Raw genomic sequence first — 17,510 nt, 5'->3', positions numbered from 1 at the left:
ACTCCATCCCCATATCTAGTGGCAATACGTCTCAGACGCATGAGCATAAACCTACTCTGGAGTAGCAGTACTCATACATACGTACGTAGCTACAGTAAACTTGTACCACTCCATCCACCTTCAACTACACAGAACACAGACCTGTTCAACACTACGTCTGCGCTTGTGGTCCGGCCGAATTACGTCACGTGATGCTTTTCATTCTCTGTGTCTACCTTTTTGGAGGCCTCACTTTTCTGCCCGGCTTGATATACCTTTTGTGGAGGTATGCTGGAGACATTGATGGTGATACAACCCCCGATGGTGACCCGGATTTCGAGGCGGAGGAGAAGTACGAAACCGAACCGCTAATTCCTACCAATGTGACCGAGAAACCCGTCTTCTCGGGCTGGGTAACCGTTACTAAGGAGTACTTTGAGTACCCTTCAGGCGACGTGCCAGACAAGAAGGACAATCCCTCAGCCTACACATCGCTCTACAAGCTGGCCAATGGAAACGGCGACGCCAGCAACACAAACATAAACGACAGCGCCTCAAAGGACGCAAATCCGGCAATCCAGGCAGCCAACACAGCCACCGCCAACACAACCACCACAAAACCAAAGCCAGTCAAGTCTCGATACTATGCTGAGCTCAAGCTCGGCAACCTGTTTCTGTACAAGTCCGAGGAGCGCGATCTGCAACACGCCATTGTTCTCAACAAGTACAAGGTCCAGTTGTATCCAGAGCTGCCCGACGCCAACTTGCTGGCCAAGCGGGTGGCGGTCTGTCTGACACACATCAAAAAGGATCTCACATACTACATCTTTCTGGAAAACTGCTCGCTCAAGGAAGATCTTTACTTCCGAATCGTCGAGCTCACGTGCCAGAACTCGCCGAAGGGCAAGGCTCTCATGTTTGACCATCACGACATGATTAACATTATTCAAAAATTGCACTCCTCGGACGAAAACTTGCAGACGGCCTGGTTCAATGCCATCACTGCCCGAATGTTCATGGCGGCATACCAGACAGATGCGTTCCGGGGTTATTTCGAAGAAAAAATAGTCAAGAAGCTCGCTCGAGTAAAAAGACCAGCATTCTTGAGTGAGATCCAAGTCACTAAGATCAACGTGGGTACCTCTATTCCTTTCCTAACGACACCTAAACTTAGAGAGCTCAAGCCCGACGGAACACTTGTTGTGGCTGCTCATCTGTCGTACAACGGAGGATATACAATTGAGATTTCAACCAAGGCCACCTTCAACTTTGGCCAGAAGCTCATCAACATCAAGCCTCGACCTGTGACACTGGTGCTTCGTCTGACTCTTTCGAAGATGGAGGGCATTGTTGTATTCCAGGTCAAGCCTCCTCCTTCCACTCGAATCTGGTGGGGCTTTGAGTCCATGCCTGAGATGAGTCTCAAGGTCGAGCCTGTCGTTTCTGCGCGACAAATCACCTACTCCATGGTCACCAACGTAATTGAGTCTAAGATCCGCGAGATTGTCAAGGAAAGCATTGTTTTGCCGTTCACAGAAGACATCAACTTCTTCCCTTCGCAACCTGGCAATCCTTATAGAGGAGGACTTTGGGAAGATCATCTGGGCAAGGAGGAGGAAATGGAGAACAAGGAGGAGGACCTGACAGATGAGAAGATCGGTGATCATGATGACGAATCTCTTCTGTCTGAAACTCCTCCCCCTTCCATCCATGCTGGAATGCGACATAGAACGTTCCGAGCGTCCCCTGAAGATGATGAAGCAGTAAGCGATAGTGCAGCGACCACCTCTGCCATTGGAACGACTCTTGCTTCTGCTGCTGCCTCTACATCGTCTCTGGCTCATCCCACAACTTCTGACAATGATTCCATCAAGTCTAACAACACCGCCACCACCAACTTCATGGGCACCATGAAGAAGTGGGGCGCTTGGTACACAGAGAAGAAGGCCGAGGCTACCAAAAAGGCCAAGCCTGCTGGAGGTTTTGCGTCTGTCAACAGATCAGCGACCGCGCCCAATCTCACAGCCGACGCCACAGTCTCTCTTTCTCCTGCTGCTGCCATCACCCACAGAAAGCCTTCTGAGAAGAAGGCTCCCCAACCTCATCATTTCCCTCCTGAAATGATTGATCTCATCAACGAGCAAGAACGCAAGAGAAAGCTGTCCAACCCTGACCAACCAATCGGCATGGAAATGCCGGCATCGCCTACTTTGCCTGGATCCCCTCCTGCCCTGCCTCCCAGATCAAACACTGCCTCTGTCGATACTGACAAGAACCAATTTGTGAAACGCAAGCCTGTTCGAGCTGCCACTTCTGTGTCTCCCACCCTGCAGAGCAGTCCCACCATGCCTGTTGCTGTCCCGACCCGTGAGTCCGGCGTGTCGCCCAAGCTGTCACGTGACCCCATTGGTCTTGGTGTGTCACGTGAGTCCGGCTTGTCGCCCTCTTTCGGCGCGTCGCCCAATCTGGCTCCCTCCCCGAAGATTGGCTCTTCGCGTGAGTCTGGAGTAGCTCCCAAGATGAGCTCGTCGCATGACTCCCCCCTCGCTCGTGAGTCCGGCGTTGCTCCCAAGACGTCACGCGATGCACACAAGCGGAGTACGTCTCACGACTCTGCTCAGTCGGCTGCCAAACTAGCTACTTCGGTATCTCGAGACTCTCTGTCTTCGATGAGTTCATTTCGAGACGAGAACAAAGTGTCTGTCGTCTCTCTCCCTGTGGAAGAAGGATCGCCTCCCAAGGAAGCGCTTGTATTCCATTCTCACAAGGCCTCGCCTCTATCTGCTGTCCAAACTCCTCCCGCATCAGATCCTCCTGTGGTTAGTAAGGTGCCCCGGAAGCCCGTAGGTGCTGATAAGAAGGATGTGAATGAGAGCAATGAAGTCAAGGCTGTCAAGGAGGTGAAGGGTGTCACTGATCCCAAGCCTGTAAAGGCGGCCAAGGAAACTGCCAAGGAGATTGCTAAGGAGGTCGCACCTACCAAGGAGGTTATTAGAAAGCCTGTTGGGGATGCACCCAATGCCAATGTTGCCAAAGGGCCCGAAGAAGAGACATTTCCCTTGGAGCTATGATAATAAACGATAGGGACAGGAACGGTGATACGCAGGTGCATGCATTTATATAAGTTATTATATCTGGTTACATTAGTTCCTGGGTTAAATAGTGAACAAGTCCGAGTCTCTCTGGTAGCCCATGATGGTGTTGGCTAGGCAAGACTTCGAGAAGGTGTAGATTCTCACCTCTTCATAAGATACCCCTATCAAGGTGATGAGTGTTTTTCGTGCATGTCACCTACATCCATATAAAACTTGTTCTTGAGGTCTATCAAGCGTTGACAGAACCCTTCTGGTTGTACAACGCTGCATACTGGCCAAATTCTTCATGTTGGGCGACCTTCATTGAGGTGCCAAACCCACATATTCGTACCCCATACAGTCGTGTCTGTGGCCCAAATGTTTCCATCGCAGCACAGTAGCGCTCCGTCTCTTTTCCAGACCTGGTCCATAGGAGGAGTTTTTTGGCGAACTTTCCGCACTGTATAGAACTTGGTTCCGTAAAATGAAACAAAACGACCGAGCTATAGATGTACGAACATCTCCATTAGTTAAATCCACCTGATGTCACTTCATTAAAAAGGGCTTATATGAACTGAAGTCCTTACTAAGGTACGAAGAAGCAGTCACACACGTTGTCCTGGCTGGTGCAGTTCGACCACCACTCACTCGGCGGGTCTAAACTCAGCTCGTACCACATGAGATACAGATAGCGTGCCATAAGAAGTAATAGAGGGAAGAGATCAGAGTTTTATTTACGGTGGAGTTAGCGGGGTATTTCTACTGCTGTAGAAGCGGAGGTGGTGCTCTAAGCTCTGGAGATCTAGAAAATGCCCATATGTAGTCAATTGAAGTTGGTGATGATAACATGGGCTTTCATAGGATTGACTCGCAGTCGACCAGCTAGCCATTAGTCCGTGCGAAGTGTTTCCCTCACATCTATCTGACAATTACCCTTCAATATCTCGTATACAAGCCACACGAACCTACGTAAAGCCACAGGGGAGGCTATATAGAGATCAGTGGAAGACGTCCAGCTTCGGGACTCAGCCAAAAAACAAAACAAAAAAAAGCAGTCAGTATGCCCCACCATCGAGGATTTGACGTGGCCAGCTACAGAGGCTATGATGAGAATGGCGAACTGCCGGCCAAGCGAATCAAGAGCACCAAGAAGATTATTCTCAATGCCTTCGTCATGTTCACTCCTACCCATCTGAACTTTGGACTATGGACCCACCCTGATCACTCGAAGTTCGGTCGAGATTTTGCAAAGAGACAACCGTGGCAAGAATTGGCCAAGACGCTGGAAAAGGGAAAGTTTCATGCCATCTTCATTGCTGACCACCTGGGGTTCAGAGAAGTGTATGGTGATGGAGACCCTATTGGCCTGGAGAAGAAGATCCAATTCCCTTGCCATGATCCCTTGTTCCTAGTACCTATCATGGCTTCTGTGACCGACCATCTCAACTTTGGAATCACCGTTTCGACCTCTTACACTCCCCCTTTCACTCTGGCTCGTCAATTTTCGACCCTGGATCATTTGACAGATGGACGAATCGGATGGAACATTGTGACTTCCAACTCCGACTCTGCCTCTCGTAATTTTGGCCTGGAACACCAGGTGGAGCATGACGACCGATACAAGAAGGCAGACGAGTACATGGATGTGGTCTACAAGCTGTGGGAGAGTTCATGGGCCGAAGACGCTGTGATCAAGGGACTCAAAACTGACGCCTTTGACACTTCCAAGATAAATTACATTGACCATGAAGGTAAACATTTCAAAGTCAAGGGTCCGGCGGTGGCTCTGCCTTCCGTGCAGCGAACTCCGGTGCTTTTCCAAGCTGGCATGTCTTCTGCAGGTCGAGCATTTGCTGGAAAACATGCTGAAGCTGTTTTCATCGCTGGTCCAAGTCCTCAGCTGATCAGACAGACAGTCAATGCTCTCAGAGAGTCTGCTGGTGACCGGAAACTGCTCGTAGTCAGTACTCTGATGGTAATCGTCAAGGCCACCAACCAGGAAGCTCAAGACTACTACAAGGAGCTGAGTGACGCTTCAGACAAAGAAGGAGCGCTCATTTTCTGCTCCCAGATGTTTGGAGCCGATCTGAAATCATACCCCCCCGGACAGGACTTGCGAGAAACCGATAATCCAAACCTCGTAAAGGCTGTCTCCATGTGGGCCTCTCAAACGGACTCCAAAGATGAGGTATGGGACGTGGACAAAGTGGCTAACGAATACAAGCTCGCTAGAAGAGGAGGAGTGGCCGTTGGTGACGCGGAGACCGTGGCTGATATTATTGAAGACTGGATCGAAATAGGAGACCTGGATGGGTTCAATCTCAGTCATGCTACATTCCCAGGAACCTACGACGATATCGTTGGATATCTGATCCCAGAACTCCAAAAGCGAGGAAGATTTCATGAGGACTACCCGGAAAACGAACACACCTTCAGAGAACTTCTCTACGATACTCCAGGAAACTCTTACCTGAGATCTGATCATTACGGATTTGGTTTCAAGACATGAATGAGAATGATACTATAGCATAGCATTTGTAATGAAAATGAGAATTGACTAACAAAAATTATATATCAATGGAGAGCTCTGGATCCAAGGAGGACGATATCATAATTCAAACACCCCATTATTACACCCCCAGACCGTTCTTCATTTCCAACGAACATCTGCATCTAGAATGAATGCATGAGACGAAACATCATATAACTTATATTCTAGTACCGTCAATAATCAGCTCAAATAAACACCACTTACCACCGCAATATGCCCTTGTATTTGTACAGCTCTCCTGGCGTGGTAGCTCCTCAACCCGCTTGTCACGTGACTCATATGCACATTCCAGAACACGAATATTTGAGAACATACACACACATGGATATTTTTTTGGATTAGAGTTGCTGTGAAGTTTAGACCAACATGAAAATACAATATCGATTCGAGGAGCTGTGATATGTTCAAAAGTAGCCATAGAGTAGGTGACAAAAGCGTAGGGCCCATAGTTGATCGCTGAGGATGACGGTGGTCGAATCTAGAGCAAAAGTTATACATTTTTGATACATTTTTGATACATTTTTGGAGCGCGTTTTATGTCAGACGCCCTGAACGTTCAGCCTTGCTATGTCTACACGCACATTTATTTACCTACAAGTCCATACAGGTTTATCACAGATATTGGAATTAATCTCGTTATATCGCACTCCGCTATGGGAGTCGTGTCAGGCAGGTTTGAGCCACATATACTGGCGGGATCCATTTAGAAACCGTGCTTCTTGATGGTCTTCTTGTCAATCTGAAGCTTGGCAGTCAGGAAGTCGACAATCTTGTCTCGCTGGTCTCCCTGGAGCTGAATAATCTCACCGTGCTCTTCGTCCTTGCCGATGTTTCCGTTGCAGGCAAAATCCTTCTTGAGAACCTTCAGGATTCGCTTGAGGTCATATTCTTCGGGAAGGCCCTGGACTGTGGTCAGAGTCTTTCGTCCGTTTCGCTGCTGGATACGGATATGGATGTAGTTGGTAGGCTGAGTATCGTCGTCACCAGTGTCGGCGAAGGGATCTGTGTTAGAAGGGCAAGGGAAGAAAAGGGAAGTAGGAGTTTGGAGCCACCCGTTGGGGGCACAGCCGCATGATCCATGAGCGAATACATAGAGATGGAGGGGGAACGGAGCAGTGCTGCGATTATGTTGCATCCTCCGACACACGTGTGTGTCTGTGTCGTTGGTCGGCCCACTTTGTCTGTGCCACCACCGTTTCTGTGCCATCTCGTGTTGTCAGAGTCACAACAATGTCAACGCCCGTATCACACGCTTGTCGCCGAGCAAACCGCATAAATACTCACCAAAGGACTTGAGGTTTTCGATAGAAGTAGACATAAACTGTTATTGGCGCGATCTAGAGACCTATGTCCAGATTGTCGAGTGAAGGGGGAGGGTGTTTTTTTGTTGGAGTAGAGAAGAGAAAGGTAAGCCCGTCATGTGGCGACTTTAATGGTTGCCCTTGGGAGGATTCGCTCTAGTGGGGGCTTAACCCTAACCCTAATTTTCCAAAGAAGGTTGGTGCAGTGTTGGTGCACACAGGGTGTGAAAAGGAGCTCTTCGAAGGAGGTGGAAGGTGCAAGGGAGTCTCGATAAGGGGCTAGAAAACGGTGGTTTTGGACGGCTTTTGGGCAACGAAGCTGTTTTTTTTTGTTTTTTTTCGACATTACTGGCACCTACGTGACCTCATATTACTTCCTACGCCCTCCGTTTTCCGCTGCCACCAACTATCAACGTCGCTGTGCTAACGTTCCGTCTCAGTCCAAACAGCTGAGAAGCACCCCCTGAAAGAACCGAATGTAAAATGACGTCAAAACAAGGACGTTGGCGATTCGTCGATCACAGTTTTAACAGGATACGGGGATGCTAGCACGTGCCTCAGACGACGTGTTTGTGGTTTAGATAAGTAAACATGCGTCATTTGGGGTTTTTTCAGCTGAAGGTCTTCTCTTTGCACTCGTCTAATATCTCTTATCGCTGTTGTTAGCTCCATCTAAGCTCTCTCTAAGCCCTCTACTCTGTTTCCACTTGCTCCATACCATGCACCATTAACGCCAGTGTGACGCTGCAATATTGGGGGTAACGGAGGCTGGAGTTGGTGGCGCAACGTATATACGAGAGCAAGAGATGGTAATCTGAAGTGAGAGCCGTACTGTTCCAGAATATGACTTGATTTTGGCGCTTGTACCTTTGACGATTGCTGTAGACTGCTCGATAGCGTGAGTTACATAAGCCTGAGTAATGAAACTAAAGGTCTGGTTGTACTGATGCAAGTGATTAGTTTGAGGTGAATCTGACGTCGGAAAAACACCGCTGATCTACTGTAGACTCATCCCATGAACTTTAGACACGGTACGATGATGTCTTTACGCTTAGCTATCTAGCTGAGATGGACCAAAGATCCAGTTAGGGATACACTACGGCATGAATCACACGGAACCAGACCCACTAACATCAGGGGAACTGGTGAATTCTCAACAAGCAGTCAAATGGCGTTCACGAGGCTTCCCAAAAACCTCTCCCAGATCATCTCCAGCTCAACCAATATCTAACAACGAAGTCAGCTAAACCTCCATATTTTTTTATATTTTTTTATATTTTTTTTATAAGAACGTGATACCTTTGTCATATCTTGCTTAACCAATACCTAACCACTATGTTAACTAAATTACCTGTATTTATTGACCCAAAAACTAGTTAATGTACCCTCCAAAACATGTCTGCATTACGGCATTTTGCTTAATTCCCTAAAATTAGTCATCACTGCCATTCTCGCCACCCAGCCACGGCTGTTACACTTCATAAACCCATCTCTTTAAGTCTCTCCAATCTTTTTTCAATGTCTCTCGAAATAGCTCTAGGTGTCGTATTGTTGTGCGCTAATTAGGGGGGTGAACAAGTCTACCAAAAGACGCAATACTCACCAGATTGAAATTTTTAAAGCTGAAATGGAACCACAAAGTTGCAATAAACACCTTTACGTCTTCAGTTTCTCAATACCACTTCTAACCTCCCCTCCAAACCCCTCCCACGAAACCTCCAGATTCCAAACGGCACAACCTAAAGATGCATACCCCATGTCTTAGTGTGGAGACACGTAGCTAAGCCATTCGCAAGCGCTTGCTGCTGAGTAAGAGAAAGACCGATAGACGGACCTTATTTATCACGTCATGAGACGCTTGGTATCTATCACGTGACCCCATACACACTCCCCACAAACACTCACACAGTTCTGTTCTCGGGTTGCATACTCCCCGTTTAATATCTCATGCAGCATCAGCATGAGGGGGCGGTTAGGATGATATAAAACCCTCTGATAAGTCCTCCAAGTGGTTATACAGGGACTTATTCGGACCACAATTACTCCCAAAGACTTTGTGTTCTCAATTGAGCTATTCTAGGGTTCTTACTAAGCCGGTTAGATCGATACGAGTGCTAGCCGTCTTTACTCCTCATGTATGTAGGTGTATTGGAGATGTCCTTGACGTGTCAGTATGTGCTCGTACTCGTATTGTGGCAAACTCTGTTGATCTCGGTGTTGGAGAGTCCCAGAAGTTGACATGGCACAAGTTCAGCAAGTCCGTATTAATGCAACAATATTGCCACTTTCGCTCTCTGCTCCTCAGCTCTAGAGACCCTCAAATTTCACTCGGACTTAACACTGTGACATTAAAGTTGTCCCAATAAAAACACCGCATAACGAGGCTATGCGTTATCACCGGTGTCACTTGCTTTACTGAACTTGGACTTGGAGTTGTTCATCTGAGCGAGGAAGGAGTCACGCAGACACAAAAGCAATCAGACACAGCGACTACGAACGAACCCGACACAGACACAGCCGCTAAAGACACAAACTCAACAACTAGTTCAGACTCCCTTCTACGATGTCTTCCAACAGAGCCGAAGTGGACCTCAACGTCAACATCAAAAAGGCGACCAACACAGACGAGTCTGCGCCCAAGCGGAAACACGTGCGAGCATGCATTGTGTACACCCATGACCACCGGTCGTCCAAGGCCTTCTGGAACGGCATTCGAATTCAGCCCCTGCAGACCGACGATGTCATGGTCTTCAAGGCCCTGATCACCATCCACAAGGTGCTTCAGGAGGGCCACCCATCGGCGCTGAGAGATGCCCAGGCCAATGTCAACTTCATCCAGTCGTTGGCTCGAGGAAACAACTACACTGGTCCTAACCAGGGCAACCATGGTTATGGCAAGCTCATCTCCGAGTATGTCCGGTTCCTCATGCAGAAGCTCACCTTCCACAAGTACCACCCGGCCTTCAACGGAATGTTTGAGTACGAGGATTACATTTCTCTGCGAACCGTTAACGACCCCAACGAGGGATACGAGGCCATTATGAACCTGATGACCCTCCAGGACGGAGTGGACGACTTCCAGCGACTTGTCTTCTCGTCGCTGCAGCGATCCCGATCCAACGAGTGCAAAATCTCGTCTCTGGTTCCCATGATTGCCGAGTCGTACGGAATCTACCGGTTCGTCATCTCCATGCTGCGAGCCATGCATGTGTCTACTGGTAACGACGAGGCTCTTGAGTCTCTCCGGCAGCGATTCTACTCGCAGCACGACCGCCTGAGAGACTTTTACTACGATTGCTCTACTCTCAAGTACCTGCGATCCATCGTGACTATCCCGCAGCTCGGCAAGAACCCTCCCAACCTGCTTGAAGAGGAGGACGGACCTGGACTCCCCCAGCGACCCAAGTCCGTGGCCGAGACCCGATCTGTGTCTCCAGAGCCCGCTCCCTTGCCTGTGGCGACCCCTACGCCCTCTATTCCTGCTGAGGCTCAGCCGATTGAGAACTTTTGGTCCCAGGACGCGCTGCTCGCCCAGCAACAGTACGACGCCGAGCAGGAGCGGCTACGGCAGCAACAGGCCATGGAGGAGGAGCGCATCCGGCAGATGCAGATGCAGCAGCAGCAGCAGTTTGAAATGCAGCAGCGACAGCAGATGGAAGCGCAACAGCGGGCTCAGGAACAACTAATGGCCGACCAGATGGCCCGACATGCCCAGGGTCGAATGGCCGAGCTTGAGCGAGACATTCTGGCTCTCCGAGGTCAGTACGATCAGGATCAGCTCATGCTGGAGCAGTACGATGGTCGAGTAAAGGCTCTGGAGGCTGAGCTGAATCAGCTGCAGCAGACTGCTCATCAGAGCGCCCAGGCCAAGGATGATCTGATTGAATCTCTTCAGCAGCAGATCACCATGTGGCGGCAAAAGTACGAGACTCTGGCCAAACGGTACTCGTCCATGCGAGAGGAATATCTTGCCTTGCTCAAGAAGCTCAAGGCTACCCAACAGAAGGCTGCGTCAGCTAAGGAAGCCATTGAGAAGGCTGAGAAGCTGGAGCGAGACATGCGACACAAGAACATTGAGCTTGCTGATCTCATCAAGGAGCGAGATCGAGCTCGATATGATCTTGACCGTGCCAAGGGTGGCAACAAGGAGGACGTGGAGCGTCTGGAACGAGAGCTTCGAATGGCCCAGGACAAGCTGGCCGATAAGGACCGATCTACCGGTGCTGATCTGTCTCTTCTTTTGTCGAAGCATAACCGAGAGCTTTCAGAGCTTGAGAATGCTTTGAAGATGAAGCAGCGGGCTCTGGACGAGCGAGGAGATGACTCTGATCTGTTGAGACGACTGGAAGAGAAGGAGATTGAGTACGAGGCTCTCAACGAAGCCTTCAACTCGCTGGCTCTGCACCAGGAGCAGCAGGGCAACAACAGCAACGGTGGATCCACTCCCCTGGCTGCTTTGCATTCTATCATTGATGCTCTTCTAGAGTCCGGTTCCCAGCGTGTTCAGGACGCTCTCTTCGAGCTCGAGTCGCCTATGCAGGCCGGTAACCAGAACTCGACTCCCGAGTATCTCTTGTCTGTCATCGAGAAGGCGTCCGAGTCTGCTTCCGCCTTTGCCACGTCGTTCAACAACTTCTTGGCCGACGAAACCGATGGCGACTACGCCGAGATCATCAAGACCGTCAACATCTACTCTACTGCTGTGGAGAATGTTCTGTCCAACTCCAAGGGTCTCACTCGTCTGGCCAAGGACGATGCTTCTGCCGACGCCCTTGTCAACTTTGCTCGTGAGTCTGCCGAGGCCACAGAGCGAAACTTTATTGGTCTTCTGTCTGAGATCATTGAGGATTTCCCTCTGGATGACAAGATGGAGCGGGTCATCACTCTCAACATGAACGTGCAGACTGCTCTTCAGCACCTCACCAAGCTGGCCGAGCGAATGGCCCCCAAGACCAACATCAACATGTCTGGTGATCTGGGCGACCTCGTTGAGCGAGAGATGGCCAAGGCTGCTGATGCCATTGCTGCTGCTTCTGCTAAGCTTGGCGATCTGCTCAAGTTTAACCAGTCCGACCCTCTCAAGTCGACCACCGACCTGCAGCTGCACGAGGCTGCCATCCAGGCTGCCCAGGCCGTCATCAACGCCATTGCTGCGCTGATTCGAGCTGCCACCGATGCCCAGAACGAGATTGTAGCCCAGGGACGAGGTACTTCTTCTCGAGCACAGTTCTACAAGAAGAACAACAAGTGGACCGAGGGTCTTATTTCCGCGGCCAAGAGTGTAGCTGCATCGACCAACATTCTCATCGAGAAGGCCGACGGCACTCTCCGACGAACCTCTGGTCTCGAGGAGCTCATTGTGGCTTCCAACAACGTCGCTGCTTCCACTGCTCAGCTGGTTGCTGCCTCTCGAGTAAAGGCTACCTTCATGTCCAAGACCCAGGACAAGCTGGAAGAGTGTTCAAAGGTGGTTACTTCCGCCTGCCGAAACCTAAGCAGGTGCAGGAAATTCTCAACAAGAAGTTTGGCGAGCTGGACGAAAAGGTAGACTACGCTGCCCTCTCCAAGCACGAGTTCAAGACGACCGAAATGGAACAGCAGGTCGAGATTCTCAAGCTCGAAAACGATCTGCAGGGCGCCCGAAAGCGACTTGGACAGATGCGAAAGGTCGCCTACCTGCATCAGGACGAGGAGGAGTCCATTCCTGGCCAGGAGGACTAAGCTACGCGCGGCTGATGTATGTATAACATGTATGGTAAATGAATGAAATGATATTTTTAGTGATCGAATGATGAAGAAGGCTCTGCGATGCTTTACTCGTTACATGACAACTGTCCAATGCGACAGTTCTATGTTACTATGACACACACTATTTATTACGATGCAAATTATGTTGACATGCATGAGACAAACCCCACTGTAACCACTTTATTAGAAATGCTAAGGGCTCTCAGGGAAGCTGCACTCATCAATGGACCCGGGACTAGTCATGGGTGAAGGTATGAACCTAGTTGATCCATCATCAGGGGAATCCGTCTTGGGCTCTCTGAACCGACGATTGGTGAACCATTGTGTAACCTGATGAAGTGAGATTCCACAATGCTCTCCAATAATTCTCCTCTCTGTTCTGGTTGGATGAGAACAGATCTTGAACAGAGAGTCAAGATAGGCGGTAACCTCGTTACTTAACCTATTCCGGACTTTCTTAGGAAAGACGTCACAGTTGTGATCCAGACTCTGCAACTTGTCAGCTTCTTTTAGAGCTCTGGCTTTGACTTCGAGGTCTTTGGTGCTGGCCTCATAGGCCTCTGATTTCGCCTCTATGTCTTTGTCTAAATTTGCTGCGACCTCTAGATAGTCATCAAGCAGCTCTGCGGCAATTCCTTTTGCAAGACTGTACTCATCATTCCAATCAGCACCCAGTATGGCCTTACTGGTCATCCATTCGTTCTGTTTTAGTATTCCCCAATACTGCTCTTGTTTTCAATATACTCACTAATCTCGCTGGTACCAGTTGCTGGATGTAAGTGATGTAGTGGCGAATCAGCCTGTCGTATTTGATTCTGTGTTCATTTGGAACACCCTCCAAAAAGGTCCAAATCGTTGTGCTTATGTAGAGTCCACTCTCAGGGAATTTGGACATCCACTCAGAAATCTCTTCAAACCATTTAAGGGAACTGGAGATTTCGATTGACTGTTCGTGAAGGGCCTGGCACGTGGTTTCGCCTTTTCTTGCGGCCAAGATCAGGCGCTGGCAGCGCCAGATATCTGTAGGGGTTCGGCTAGGCATGTGATGTGGGGAGAAAAAAAATGTCGTATCTGTTTAATTAAGTACCAGGGTGTACTTGGTGGGGCCGTTTCTAGATATATATTTACAATGGTCACTTGGACTGGTCAGACGAGGTGGATGTGGCTAGTTTACCCCGATATTATTCATGCACGCCGTGCATATGGTTCTGGAACAAAGACACCTTAAGCGACATTGGCTCTTGCCTCATCACAATTGCCTAAACTAGAGATCTAGTATTTCCAGACCAACACATATCGACAAATATATATAAACAACATGCAACTCTCTTGGCTGGCTATTATCAGCTATACCAAGCCACACATAACATCCTCAAAATGGAAAACACGATACTACACATTCATTCCTTTCAACTACCCCAAACAGAACAGCCCTACCCCGAGGCTATGTTATTCGACAGGGACACTAGCGATTCACGTACGGTTCTAACTCAGAAGCCAAATGGACTGGAAATATCACTCAACTTTTTGCAATATGACGGTCACAAGGGGCTGTTCATCAGGCAAGACAGTCGAACGAATGAGCCTGAGTACATTGAACCCAAAGTTCTGAAACCTAGGAACAGCTACATCTTGTTCCGAAATGCAACATCCAGATGCTCTCAGAGCATTGATCCCAACTCAGCATTTGTTTCGAGGGTCTCCAGTTATATCTGGGGCTCGGGAATCCCCAATCCTATTGTTCGGCGATGGTTCAAGTATATGGGTTTCTTCGAAGCCCTATACCACGAAGTCGACTATCCTGAGTATATCCCGAACAAACTGCCCAAGTCCCCAAAGAAGCCGAAGGTCCAGAAGGGTGCAACTAAGTCTAAGAAAAAGGGAGCAAAGGGTAAGAACAAGGTTACTGCTCTCCAAGTACTGGTCGGCCCTACCGTTGGTGTCGGGGGAAGGATGACTGTTAGCCCAATGACTGCTTTCTTTAGCAACAACTCTCACGTTACGTGCTATGACCCCAACTTTGTTCTCGATACACCTACTCGAGAATTCCTCATGATGCCCCTGGATGATATCACTCTCCCATCGCAAGGACCAAGATCAGATTCACAGGAGCAGCACGTCCCTCGGCAGCCTCCCGATGGGCAGGACTATTTTGACATTCTGGATATTGATGATTTCGTTTCTCCTTATGATGACTTGACTACTCGCTCGTTCACCAACAGGCAGCTTTTTAAGCATGCCACACTGGGTTGAGCTTGGTAATTTTCTGTACTCACTGTACGTTTATCATTGGACACACTAACGGTATTATAATTTAATTTTATTTCCACTGAAAGAAGTTACATCTGGCACTGGTGTCGTCCTGGGAGCCCTTGGCGTCGGGGTCTGCCGATGCCTTGTAGGAGTCGCCGACGAGCTGCAGCGAGTGGTTCTGGCCACAAACCCAAAAGTGCTTGCCCTGGTTGGGTCCCTTTTTGCGGGTGGTTCTTAGCACCGCCGGGAGGTTGTGGGCACAGACGGGGGCAGGTTTTTTTGTCATGATCTTGGACCACTGCGACGCGACCTTTTCGGCCTCCTCCACGCGCTCCGCAATGTCTAGGTACTCGGTGGGCTCTGGCAAGTCCAGTCTGGTGGCCATTTGCGGTCTCGTATCTTCACCCTCTCGAGTCGCATGCGCACCTGCATCGCAACCTTGATAGGTCCTTTCAATATTTGGGGACGCGGCGGGTGATTGTGATTGTCCCAACGGCTTTGTGTGCACATCCGAGACGCATGTTGATACGACGGCAGCTTCTGGATCTGGCTTTTGGAAGAAGGAGGAGATGGCCGCCTGTTTTTTGGCAGTCGATTTGGAGGGCGCTTTGGGTTTGGTAATGCCCTTGGTCGGCGGCGTTTGTGCCCGGAACATGGACATGACCGAGGTGGTCTGCACAAACTGCTTGTTAGTTCTGTGGAACAGTTTTGGCCGAAACGAGTTTGGGGCTGAGGACGACGCTTGTTTGGTCTGGTTAGCTGCACCTTGAGTGGCACGGTTGTCTTTTTCTTGGCACGCGTCTGGTTCGCGCACCTCTGCATAAACGGGACAATGGTCTGAGCCCTCCAGGTGGGGCAGAATATCGGCATCCTCCACCTTCAGACCTTTTGAGGCCAGCACGTAGTCGATACGAGACCCAAAGTTTCCGGGCCGGTAGTTCATCATCACGTTCCAGCAAGTATACATGTCGGGTCGATTGGGATGCTTGTCGCGGCACGAGTCCTGTAACAGGTCGGGGACCAGTCTGTGGAAGACTCGTCGGCCAACTTTGGCTTCCCTCCAGCTCTTACACTGTCCCGGGTTGAGCTTTTCAAACACCTCCACAAACCTGCCCTCCTCCTTATCTCCCAGTGTCGGTAGAGTGATGTGTTTGGCCTTGTGCAGCGCTTGCATTCCCTCAGCTGAGTCGTACAGCTCGCGTGCCACATTGAGATCTCCCATGACCACCACCTCTCGTCCAGCCTCAACCAGAAGGTTGACCCGTTCCTCCAGCAACCCAAAATAGTCGTCTCTGTAGGCATCTCGCTCCTCGCCCTCGGTGGCGGTGCTAGGACAGTAGAGCCCAAACACGACACAGAACCCCAGGTCCAACACAAGAGACCGGCCCTCCGAATCGACCTGAAAGAGCCGCTGTGGATTGCCCTCGGGATAGGCGCCGATACAACTCTTGCTGCTGCCGTCTCTCTCCCTTTGCCGCTCGTACAGCTGCTGGTAGGTGAGTCCCTTTTTGGAGTCCGGAGATACCAGCTGACCGGTAAGACCCTCCTCGGCCTTGAGAACTTTGATGCCATGTTTCACATAGACCGCCACGCCGCTGTAGCCCTTTTTTGTGTTGGAAAAAGACCAGTACGAATCGTATCCGGGCACAAGGGCGTGTTCTCGCTTCAGCAAATGGGGCTGGAGCTTGGTTTCTTGTAAACAGATCACGTCCGCCTTCAGCACCGCAAACATGTGCTCAAACGACCTTTGCTCGTTCCATGGATGGTAGCTCAGCACGTTGTTGATGCCACAGATGTTGAACGTGACGAATCTCATGTGGCGACCGGTCCTGCATGTGGACTCTAGCTACTGTAGGGTGCTATCGCTAGATCACGGAGGTGAGTTTGGAGTTTCTGCAGAGTTTATTTGAGCGGCTAAAATACAGTATGTTCTATTGTATGCACAGCACATACAAGTAGATACTATTACTTGTAGATATCACCAATATACGCACCACAGGTGATATAACTGCTCCCGTGCACGTGTAACAATGGGGACATTTGGGGCATGAAAATGCTCCATCAGCCGTATCACTCTTTTGTAGGGACGATTGACTGGTCAAATTGGGCTGATTTCATGATCCCCGCAAGTATCTTTCGTTTCAGGAACATTTTATCGAGAGTGAAAATGTGTATACGTTTGTTTTATGATGAATAAACTGGTCAGTCTGGTTTCAGGGTCTGTTGTATTTTTGGGTCTTTTTCATGGGTCATATATATAGAGTGATACCATTGTTACAGTAATTAGGGCTGTTCTAAGTATCACTGTTTTTTTTTTTTTTTTCTGCATATACATTCATTTAATTATAACTTTGCCGTGAAAGAATAACCTTTGAAATGAATGTACGCTTACACGAATATTACTAATTAAACACGTTTAGTGTCATGGTCCAACTTGGCACGTACCTATTTCCAGTAAAAAAATCATAAAAAAACCTGGTTCAGTCCGTGTTGTATGTTGGTCCACATAGCTTCGCGTGTTTGTTCGTTCATCGGGAAAACGCCACTCCAGTCTCCAGTTCTCTAATCTCAATCCTTCCATTGCCCTCTTCATTTGCATTGCCT

General features: G+C 49.3%; 7 protein-coding genes across 7 annotated transcripts; 4 read left to right on the top strand and 3 right to left on the bottom strand.

The window, feature by feature from the left end:
* Positions 1 to 191: 191 nt before the first annotated feature.
* On the top strand, positions 192 to 3,050 carry YALI1_C10016g (uncharacterized protein; the record flags this gene model as incomplete). The annotated part of the gene is made up of 1 exon (XM_501561.3): positions 192 to 3,050. One exon carries the CDS (start codon positions 192 to 194, stop codon positions 3,048 to 3,050), a length of 2,859 nt encoding a protein of 952 aa, XP_501561.3.
* A 1,063-nt stretch (positions 3,051 to 4,113) lies between these two features.
* On the top strand, positions 4,114 to 5,562 carry YALI1_C09977g (uncharacterized protein; the record flags this gene model as incomplete). Its single annotated transcript, XM_501560.3, has 1 exon — positions 4,114 to 5,562. One exon carries the CDS (start codon positions 4,114 to 4,116, stop codon positions 5,560 to 5,562), a length of 1,449 nt encoding a protein of 482 aa, XP_501560.3.
* A 745-nt stretch (positions 5,563 to 6,307) lies between these two features.
* YALI1_C09950g (uncharacterized protein) lies at positions 6,308 to 6,811 on the bottom strand (the record flags this gene model as incomplete). The annotated part of the gene is made up of 1 exon (XM_501559.3): positions 6,308 to 6,811. One exon carries the CDS (start codon positions 6,809 to 6,811, stop codon positions 6,308 to 6,310), a length of 504 nt encoding a protein of 167 aa, XP_501559.2.
* A 2,657-nt stretch (positions 6,812 to 9,468) lies between these two features.
* Positions 9,469 to 12,453, top strand: YALI1_C09923g (uncharacterized protein; the record flags this gene model as incomplete). Its single annotated transcript, XM_501558.3, has 1 exon — positions 9,469 to 12,453. The coding sequence occupies one exon, from the start codon at positions 9,469 to 9,471 to the stop codon at positions 12,451 to 12,453; it is 2,985 nt and encodes a 994-aa protein (XP_501558.2).
* A 392-nt stretch (positions 12,454 to 12,845) lies between these two features.
* On the bottom strand, positions 12,846 to 13,346 carry YALI1_C09885g (uncharacterized protein; the record flags this gene model as incomplete). Its single annotated transcript, XM_068282239.1, has 1 exon — positions 12,846 to 13,346. The coding sequence occupies one exon, from the start codon at positions 13,344 to 13,346 to the stop codon at positions 12,846 to 12,848; it is 501 nt and encodes a 166-aa protein (XP_068138340.1).
* Positions 13,347 to 14,030: 684 nt separating this feature from the next.
* YALI1_C09878g (uncharacterized protein) lies at positions 14,031 to 14,906 on the top strand (the record flags this gene model as incomplete). The annotated part of the gene is made up of 1 exon (XM_068282238.1): positions 14,031 to 14,906. One exon carries the CDS (start codon positions 14,031 to 14,033, stop codon positions 14,904 to 14,906), a length of 876 nt encoding a protein of 291 aa, XP_068138339.1.
* A 67-nt stretch (positions 14,907 to 14,973) lies between these two features.
* Positions 14,974 to 16,722, bottom strand: YALI1_C09851g (uncharacterized protein; the record flags this gene model as incomplete). Its single annotated transcript, XM_501555.3, has 1 exon — positions 14,974 to 16,722. One exon carries the CDS (start codon positions 16,720 to 16,722, stop codon positions 14,974 to 14,976), a length of 1,749 nt encoding a protein of 582 aa, XP_501555.3.
* Between the last annotated feature and the right edge of the window lie 788 nt (positions 16,723 to 17,510).

Source organism: Yarrowia lipolytica, chromosome 1C, assembly GCF_001761485.1.
Source record: "Yarrowia lipolytica chromosome 1C, complete sequence".
Lineage (NCBI taxonomy): Eukaryota > Fungi > Ascomycota > Dipodascomycetes > Dipodascales > Yarrowia > Yarrowia lipolytica.
The sequence above is the reverse complement of the archived record's forward strand: the minus strand, read 5'-3'. Positions and strand labels throughout refer to the sequence as shown.